The following is a 9,724-nucleotide window of genomic DNA, read 5'->3' as shown; positions in this document are numbered from 1 at the left end:
CACCGTGTTAGCCAGGATGGTCTCGATCTCCTGACCTCGTGATCCGCCCACTTCAGCCTCCCAAAATGCTGGGATTACAGATGTGAGCCACCACGCCCGGCCTGTTTTGATTCTTAAAAAGGAACACTGAATGGGTCTTACCATCTTGAGAGAAAACAAAGAACTTTAGGTAAAGTGCTTGACAGAGTGATTGGCACAGGTACTCACCAAACTGTAGCTATGAATTAAACTTCAAACAACTGGCATCAGCCTTCCTGCAAAACCTGGAGCATCATCAAAGAAACGCTACTCTAGTTCCCTCATCCAACAGTAAAAACAGAGAGGCAAGACAAGATAGAGGGTCTTTATTCAACAGCAGCTGACAGACCACACCTCAGTCCTCTGAGGGGATGCATTTCCCCCGCATACCACTCCTTTCCCACGTTTCTATTCTCTGCAGGCTACAGCTTGATGGAATAAAGGGGATTGTTCTAGAGGTACTTATACACAACCTTCGAGGGCACAGTTTGGAGGTGGAGTCGCACAGGACATTTGTAAAAGTAGGACAGCAAAGTTTCACTGTAGCCCACAAGGAAGTAGTACTTGTGTGGAGGCAAGTTCCTCAGGACCAGGGCACAGATCTCCAACTGGTTACCCCGGCGCTTTAAAACCAGCTGGTCAGCCAGGCAGCCTGGGAAGGTACCCCACATGAACTTGCGAAGGAAAACATCCTCCACCGTTCGCTCTGCGGCATGGTCCTCTCCATCCAGGTTACCTGAAGAGGGAAGGGCATCACAGAAGAGTCAGCCTCATCGCCCCAGGGTCCTGCCATAACTCCAGAGTCAACATCTAAAAGCGCTGAGCACAATCCCACCCTTCACCCCAAGCCTCTTCTCTTTTCTTCTGCTAATGGAATAAGAAAAATAACACTTTAAAGTTCAAAGTATGTTTTATGTCGTTAATTCCCAAGCCAATTCAGTTTAGTAGGTATTATCATTATCCTTAGTTTACAAAAAGGAAGATGGAGGCCTGAGTCAGGGTGCAAAACTCAGATGATGCCACCACATCTAGCCGCTTTCCTGCTTTCTTGGCTGCCTTATAAAAACACTGGTCATCCCATGGACCAGAAAGATGAGGCCACCAGCTATTTTTGAGATTAGGGACATGAGTCCTCTCATGAGCTAGGCCCAGGGCTTCCACCAGTGGGTTCTCAGTGTGAACCCTGGATCCCCTGCAGCCCTTACAATGTCCATTAAGAGTCTGCACACCTACATCCAAACGTCAGATCAGTGCCTAAAAGAGTGGGGGATATGCATCTGTTTTTTTGTTTGTTTTTTTTTTTTGAGATGAAGTCTCACTCTGTCGCCCAGGCTGGAGGGCAGTGGCGTGATTTTGGCTCACTGCAACCTCCGCCTCTTGGGTTCAAACAATTCTCCGCCTCAGCCTCCTGAATAGTTGGGATTGCAGGTGCCTGCCACCACGCCTGGCTAAGTTTTTTGTATTTTTAGTAGAGATGGGGTTTCACCATCTTGGCCAGGTTGGTACTGAACTCCTGACCTCGTGATCCACCCGCCTTGGCTTCCCAAAGTGCTGGGATTACAGGCGTGAGCCAGCGCGCCAGGCAAGCATCTGTATTTTAAGTAAGTTCCCTAGATGCATCTCAAACATCCAAGAACCCCTGTACTAAACAAAACACAGTTGGTTATCAATTGTTCACAGTAGTTATACTCTATAAAGTCACCGCCAACACTGAGTTAGTGAATACTGAACCACTGCTCCTAGAGGAAATACAGGGTTAGATTCCTTCCAGCCTCTGGGCACCATATTTTTGTGAACAAATCAATACATAACCTAGTTTCCTTTGTGTTTCTGTTTAAAGACACCTTGTTTAATATATACGGTAAATTCATTAACATTGAATTCAGGGCCAAGAGCAACTGTGACTGAAGAAAGAGGTATGTCCTCCCTAAGGTACTTCACAGCCTTCTCCCCCTTAGAACACTAGACAGCACTTCATAAATGTCCCATTGCAGGGACATTTTAAACAGCAAAATCACTAACAAAAAGCACAAAAATGCAAATTAAAAAAAAAAAGATTCTAGACCATAAAAAGGACACCTTTTACAGTATGAGAGCTGAAACGAGGCAGAGCCTTGTTGTTGTCGACCTCAGCTGGGGACATGCACCTGGGGTGGCAGCTCTACCCACATCTCAGAGTGACCTTGAGAGTGCTCAGAGTGACCTTGAGAGTGCCCAGAGTGTTGATTTGGGGCTTACAAATAAATCTGAGTCAGTAGAAGAATCTGAAAATATGAAATTCACGAATAATTAGGGTTGTCTGTATATATTTACAGAGAAAAAATTGTGCTTCAGTGGAAAACTGCATTCCTTAGAGCACACTCTTGAGGGTTATCAGATTCTGTAAGGGTTTCACTCTTTTCCTTGACTCTGAGCTATTCTGCAGCTCTGTAAATTACAGATAACTGATAGGAATGCAAAATAATTCTTGTCTGTAGACATGCAAATAATTTCTGTTCAGTGGAGGATCAACTGAGTCCCTGCCCGCCACGGAAAAAGTCAGTTTTGCATCCATCTTCAAATTTGTTTCAACATTCTGATCTATATATGTCTCTGTTTTTTTATGTCTCCCTTGAGTTGGTTTCATAGATTTCTGACCCTGGCATTATTTCCTGAGTTAAAGGAAACCTGTGACACGTGTTCATTTTGTTTACATGACAGTAGGACTCAGTGCTCCTTTTGGAGGCCTGGGGTCCGCTCACCTGTGTGCAGCGATAGCCAGCCCTTACGGTGGGCGATGTAGTGCGGCGCGTGTGCCTCCTCGTAGGTCACCGGCTTGTCCCCCTTGCCTACGCGTACTCGGGCCGCCCGGTTCTAGGAGCAAAAGGGGCCGTGATTCCACGAGACCCCCAATCCAGACCCTACCTCGCGCCAAGTCCCTCCAGTCAGCTGGCACTGCTCCCCGACCCCAACCCCCTGATCCCTAAGCCCCGACTCTAGCCCCGCCCCGGACCCCGGCGACACGCCCCCTTCAGCCCGCGCGGCGGCCCCGGGCCCCGGACCCCCAGAGCGTCAGGCACCAGCCCCGGTTGTGCTCACCTTGGCGCAGACCGCGGAGGTGTGCAGGGCGCGCCAAGCGCAAGGCAGCTCTCGGCCCCAGGACAGCACCTGTGGAGGGAGGGCGCGTGAGGCGGAAACTAGGGACCCCACATCCGACTCGCCGGGACCTGCCGAATCACCCACTCACCCGTGGCCCCAGCAACCCGTTGCACACGGAGGCCGCCATCTTGGGCCGAGCTGAGCGCGGGACGTACCACAGCGCGCTGAGAGGTGGGGATAGCCGTGGAAGAGACCAAGTCGGAGCTTGTACTCTGGCGGGGCGGAGCAGGGCCTCTGCGGGGCGGAGCAGGGCCTCTGCGGGGCGGGGCCGCGGTGTGCTCGGTAGCTGTCACTGCCGCCTTCCCCGCAGCCCTGTGAATGCTCAGCCTTGTGAATGCTCATTCCGCCGCTGTTCGCTCTGCCGCGGTTGCTGCTTACATCGGGTTTCAGATCCGGAAATTTGAGAATGCGAAACGTGAGATTTCCTCTTCAACAACCTCACGCTAGTACGGGTGATGGGTGTGCGGCCCACCGGGCCCCGCCCTACCCAACCTGCACCCTCGGGGCCCGAAGAGGAGCCAAGCGTTTTCCCAGGTCCTATGAATTAGGCTGCTGAGTTGTGCCTCCAAATAATATTCGTAAAAAAAACAAACAAACAGAAAAGCCCTCCAGACTTTTATCTACGAATAATGAAACATGTTTTGGTTAAAACGTCACCCAGTTCTTCAAGGATGACTTATGCAGTTATGCAAGAATGGGTTTGCCACATGTGACCATACTGGTGACTGGCCCCTGGGGAAGGAAAATTTTAAGTATGAGGAAAAGGCCGGAGGGCAAGGAAATTCATGCGAATATCGCAGGGCCTGTAATGCTCAAACCAGTGCGTCGCCACTATTATTGGTAGCCAGTAATTATTAATGTCAAACGGAAAAATAGCAACACGGGATATTTAATTTAGAAGTCACCACGGTCATGGAAAAAACACGGGCTCTGGAGTCAGGCCCATGTACAACAATCTTTGTACAGTTAAGACTCAGTTCTATTATCTATAAAATGGGCCTTAATAATAGTACTACCTTATGGAGCTATTAGGATCAAGAGAATATTTAATAAATGATGGGTTGTGTTTGGTTGAGTCATGTGAAATTGCCAATATTTTGGCCGTTCTGGGTCTGCATCATTCCCCTTAATGGTACAGTACTTGCATATGCTGCAGTTTCCTGTCAGGGGGAGGACTGGATTATGATCCATGGGAAGGGGAAATGGAAGAACGGTGGAAATGAGTTGCCCATGACCACACTGAGGAGAGGGAGAGAGGGACCAAGACACAAATCTCTTGACTTCAGTCCATTTCCCATGACCAAGACTCCTCTGATTACATGAAGGTGGGTTCTCAAAAAACCCGTAATAAAAGGACAAGGTCTTCCATGTCCACTTCACCAGAAATGTTTTAATATTAATTTTTAGAAAGTGCGGCCCCCAACTGTTATGCATATTGAATAAAGGGACAGAGCAAGGATGAGGTGCCTGCCAACCCATAATACTTTGCAAATATAAGAACTTTCAACATTTCCTAAGAAATCCTTTTCAACTGACAATATTTTTAAAGTTTTCATAATGTTCAATAATTTTATAATTGTTAAGTTTCATTAATTTGCTCCAAGGTGGTGAGGAACATGGGACCTGGCATCTGAATTGCCTGAGTCCAAATCCTGGACCCAATGCTTCCTGGCTGTGTAATGTGGGCAAGTGACTGAACCTCCTGAGCCTCGGTTTCTCTCATCTGTAAACTGGGGACAATAATGGTGGTTGTGAAAATTACAGGGTGATGTGCCTGGCAGAGGGAGAGAGCAATTGTGGGTTTTGTTGTTGTTTTTAAGGAGTCCCTGATAGCCACATACCCCGTTAGGGAGATGAGCCAGCTATTGAGGGTTCTATGAGAACTCATAGCAACACCACCCTAATCAGAGGAAAGGGGAAGGAGAAAGGGAAACAAGCTCCTTGGGCTGATCAGAGGAAAAGGTGGCAATGGCACAACACCTATTGGGGCCCAAGGTGGGCAGGGGCCGCATCACAAAGGCTGTGGTTGGGAATCAAGTTTTGCCCATAAGGCAGCAGGCAATAAGATGATCAAATTTATGCTTTCCTCTATTCAAACCATTCTCCCTTATGCCTGAGGTCTCTCTCTGGAATTCCATACCGATGTAGATCTTTCCAAGCATCACAATGGCCATTTCAGTGGCAGACATTTCTGGGGTTCAAATATCTTGTCATCTATCCTTTATTAGCTTTGTTTATACTGTGATTGGGGGAAAGGTGTCATGTCAGTCTTTACATGATTAAAATTACTTAAAATGACTTCTATACATCAGTATGACTGTTATATTGTTTTAAATCATCAGCAGAAAAATCTGACTGCGGATGTTTTATTTTTCTGTAACTTCCATTTGTTGTTGTTTTGATGCACTTTCCTTCTCCTATTAATTCCATAAAGGAGGCAGTATTTCCAGGCTTCACAGAGCAGAAGATGGAGGCTCACAGACTCACCTGGGGTTACAGAACTAGTAAATGGTAGCAGGCCTTTTTGCTCCAAAGCATGTGCTCTTTCAGTATCACTTCCTGGGGGTGAGGGTTCAGAACATGCTAGGATCAGGGAATGGCCTGGGTTTCTGTGGCTTGCTGAAGACAGCTCCCAACTGGCCCTCAAGGACTGCCTGGACATGGAAAGGCCAGGAGCATATGAACCCATGTGAAAGACCTATCTGCACTCTTCCTGGGGCCTAATGCAGAGACAGGGATGTAAAACTGCTTTTGCTTTGACATGAGCCTTTGTTCTGCACATAACCAAGAACAAGAAGTTGCTCCTATGCTCTCAAAGCAGTGATTCGCAACCCCAATTGCATGACAGAGCCCCCTGGGTTCCACACCACCTCTGTGGGGAGAGGGCAGTCATTCATATTTTTTAAATGCCCCTTAGATAATTTCAATTTGCAGTCGGGGCTGAGAACCAGTGTCCTGAACTCACTCCGTTTATTTGGGAGACTCTCAAAATGTGTGTTTGCAGAGCCCCCTTTCGGGGAGAGTGCTGTTGGATGCTCCTGGAAGATTATGGCAGCTCTCTAAGGAACGTAGCCATAGTCCACGCCTACCACTCTTGGTCACAAGTGCAGAGGAAGGGAGGAGGGGTCTGCTGGGAGGTCAGGACTTCTTTGAGATGATCTGTCCAGTTGGGTGCAGCACAGCTCACCCAGAGTGCTCAGGGGATACAGCACTGGCTGGGCCGTGGAGAGATGCTGTGTAAAAGGGAGCCGTCAGCCCCCTTGTATTTCCAGAGCCTGAAGAGTTTCAGAATCCAGGCTAGGGGCGGTGGGGTGCCATCTCCCTTCCCGTTGGCTGGAGGGTGAGCCGAGATCACTCCACTCATGGTGGTTCTCTTTACAGCTGACTTATCCTCAGAACTGCTGACACTTTACACTTTGTAAACCTGTGGTTTTTACATTATTCCTTGTGATTCTTTTTTTCCTAATAACTCGTTCACCAGGAAAAATCCCAGAGGCTCTCAGCTCTATTCTGAGAAATAGGTCAAACAACTGAAACCCTATGAGTAAAGCAGAGAGGCATGTCAAACCAGATTGCCAAGACAGCTCAGTCGTTTTCCCTGTGAGCTCCTGCTCCATTCCCCTACCTCTGTTCTCCTTCTGTTGAGGCACAAGGGCTGGGTTTGGTGGGTGAGGTCCCCAGCTGTAATTACTGACGTCAGCTTTGGGGTCCCAAGGAATCCACTCTCCTGTTATCAGAGCTGTGGGCAATTAGAAATGCCCAGTGCCACACCAGAACCCTGGGCTAAAAGTCAGAACCTGAAGAAGCCAAACTGGTGCTTGGGATAGAGAGGGGGTGGACTCAAGAAAGAGAAGACCGAGGGATGGGCCTCATGAGCTCCAGCCCCTGAGACTGCCACTCCCTGGCTCCCAGATGAACTGCTAGATCTAGATGTAATTGGGCTCAGATGAGGAGATAATGAAAATGTGCTAAGGACCAAGAAAGGCACAGAAAGGCCCCTGAACCCTTGGGTGGGCACGAATGGAGGTGCAACTGGCACCAAAGGCTGCTCTGAGAGATGTGCCTGCCAGTCAGCCAGGGCCAGAGACAAGCAGAAGGGGCCCCCCGGCAGATGGGCAGCAGCAGCCATGGCCTCCAAAATGTGTGTGTGGCAGGGAAAGGGTGTGGTTGACGAAATGACAGGAGACCAGGACCACGGTCATCTTGGCTCTTGTGCAGCCCTGACTCATCGGTGCTCATAAAGCTGCACTCTGGTGAAATTTTGTTGGAGTCTTAGAAGAATTCAGGATAGGTTTATGGCCAAATCATTTTATTAGTGATTTTCCCTTTTACTGTGAGGATTTTCCGTTTACTGGGCTAATACAACACATCTGAGGAGTTGGGGCAGCTACCAGATCAGGTTTATATTGTGTAAACTGCACACCACCACCAGTCCTGCTCAGTGCTGTTTCAGTAAATTAAGATAATATCAATGAGAAGATGCTGTTTTACATACCATTAGGAAGGAAAAATGGCTGCAAATTATCTTAAGGTACCATTGATTGATTAAAAGATGAATCCTGATCTGACATGTTAAAATGTTTGAGGCTGATGCAGAAGGCAGTTTCCTCTCCACAAGCCTCATGGGTGTGCAGAATGGTGTAGACACAGAGATGGGTGCCTCACTTATCTCATGCACAGACTGGCTCTTCCACCACAGGGCAGGCACTGTGTAAGCATCTTCCATTCCTACAAAGGTGCTAGTAGGGGGAACTAAGGCTTGGAGAAGCCAAGTAACTTTGCTCAAGGGTCATATAATTAGTAGGAAGCAAGGCTGAGGTTCAAAACCAGGCCAGACATCCAACATGCTGAAGCAAGCTACACCCCATCTCACAGGAGAAGCAAAGACACGCCTGGTTCCTTGTCCCAAGCACTCTTCCGGCCCATTTCCTCCAAGATAGTACTTGCTTGGTTTGACACTTTCATCAAACAGGACCCCTTGTGAGCAGACGGCCATGCTCTGGTGAGCAGCCTGCTGCCCTGTCCACCTTTCTGGGTGGCTCTCTCTCTACTAACCTTGGCTCCAAGAACATGACTGTCCAGTAGCCCCATGGCAAGTTCTGGGGTTTCTCAGACCTGAAGGTGAGCATTTTGAGCTCCAGATATGAAAGGCAAGTCCTGGGTGTTATGTTCATTGGAATCCTAAGAGCAGCACTGACTGGAGGGCTAAAGGCAAGGCCCATCCACAGTTCACAGACTTGAAACATCAATCTTTCAAAAAGGGTGGGAGGAGGCCAGGTGCGGTGGCTCACTCCTGTAATCCCAGTACTTTGAGAGGCTGAGGCAGGCGGATCACTTGAGGCCAGGAGTTTGAGACAGTCTGGCCAACGTGGTGAAACCCTATCTCTACTAAAAATACAAAAATTATTTGTATTTTTGTGATGGTGGACGCCTGTAGTCCCAGCTACTTGAGAGGCTGAGAATCACTGGAACCCAGGAGGTGGAGGTTGCAGTGAGATTGTGCCACTGAACTCCAGTCCAGGCAACAGAGCAGGAAAATGAAAAAAGGGAAAGGTTTTCCTAAACTTATTAGCAAGAGACCAGGTTTGTGGAGAACCAGGCTCCTGGAACGCAGGAGGCAACAGTTTGGATGTCCCGGGAGCAGCAGGTGGAGCATCCAGGGAATCCAGAAACCCACAGCAGGCAGGCTGCCAGGCATCTCCAGAAAAGGGACCAGAAAGCCTTTTGTTCAAGAAAGGATTCCAGTCTAGAGGGCTGGTGAGCTACCGAGAGCTAAAGGCTCCCTTGCTGTGTCTGGTGAAAGGAGGACAAGAAACATGGTAGGAGCTCTTGGGAAAGGGCTTGGTTTCTCTGAAGTCAAGAAACACAAAGAGAAAGAGGCTCCAACGTCTAAGCAAGGCCCAGGGGATCAAGCAGAGCTTCCTAGAGCTGATGAAAGGGCTGGGGTGGGGTTCTGAGGCCCAGTGAGGTGACACTGGCCCCTGGGAGGGGCCAGTGCAGGCAAGGATTCCAGCAGAACTGACAGGGCAGAAGTCCCAAGTTCTTGGCCAAGCCTCTGGTTCGAATGGTGGGTTGTGGATGAGGTCGGGGAGGATGTCAGAGGAGGCGCTGGCACTGACGTGGCTGCCCAGGGGTAAGCCCAGAAGCTATGGGAGTCTGGAGAGGGTGAGAGGAAGAGGTGCAGGGCTGAGTGTGACAGCACCACCCCTTATCCGCTCTAGCTCTGTCCATCCAGATGTGAGCTCTGGGGCAGGGGCTTACCTCCTCTAGGCTTCCTTTTCCTCAACTGTGAAATGGGGTGACAATGGAAAGACCTCAGAGTTACTGTGAAGGTATTTAGTTTTAACCCCCAGTAACAGCCTGAAGAATGGCTCCTGCCTTAAAGAGAGAGAACAGGATGGCTTTTTACTAAAATGTGCCAGGATAGGGCACATCTCTACCCTATCTACCCTTCCAGATACTGCCTCTACCATACCCAGTCCTCAGACAGATGCTGCTCTCCTCTTTGAGAAACAGAATTAAGGCACAGAGAGGCAGAACCTGCCCATTACTATCACTTGTGCATTCA

General features: G+C 48.9%; 1 protein-coding gene across 1 annotated transcript; it reads right to left on the bottom strand.

Annotated features, from left to right (window-relative positions):
• Positions 1-329: 329 nt before the first annotated feature.
• MRPS24 (mitochondrial ribosomal protein S24) lies at positions 330-3,307 on the bottom strand. The gene is made up of 4 exons (XM_005549712.4): positions 3,245-3,307; positions 3,097-3,165; positions 2,760-2,871; positions 330-754 (listed from the first exon to the last, which is right to left on the bottom strand). Exons 1-4 carry the CDS (start codon positions 3,281-3,283, stop codon positions 471-473), a joined length of 504 nt encoding a protein of 167 aa, XP_005549769.3. The 5' UTR covers positions 3,284-3,307; the 3' UTR covers positions 330-470.
• Between the last annotated feature and the right edge of the window lie 6,417 nt (positions 3,308-9,724).

Source organism: Macaca fascicularis, chromosome 3 (assembly GCF_037993035.2).
Source record: "Macaca fascicularis isolate 582-1 chromosome 3, T2T-MFA8v1.1".
Classification (NCBI taxonomy): Eukaryota; Metazoa; Chordata; class Mammalia; order Primates; family Cercopithecidae; genus Macaca; species Macaca fascicularis.
The sequence above is the reverse complement of the archived record's forward strand: the minus strand, read 5'-3'. Positions and strand labels throughout refer to the sequence as shown.

Coding starts and splice junctions, on each gene's coding strand:
- MRPS24 (XM_005549712.4), bottom strand. CDS start 3,283: ATGGCGGCCTCCGTGTGCAACGGGTTGCTGGGGCCACGG. Junction 2,872..3,096: donor CCTCCGCGGTCTGCGCCAAG/GTGAGCACAACC, acceptor TTTTGCTCCTAG/AACCGGGCGGCCCGAGTACG. Junction 755..2,759: donor CTGGCTATCGCTGCACACAG/GTGAGCGGACCC, acceptor TTCCCTCTTCAG/GTAACCTGGATGGAGAGGAC.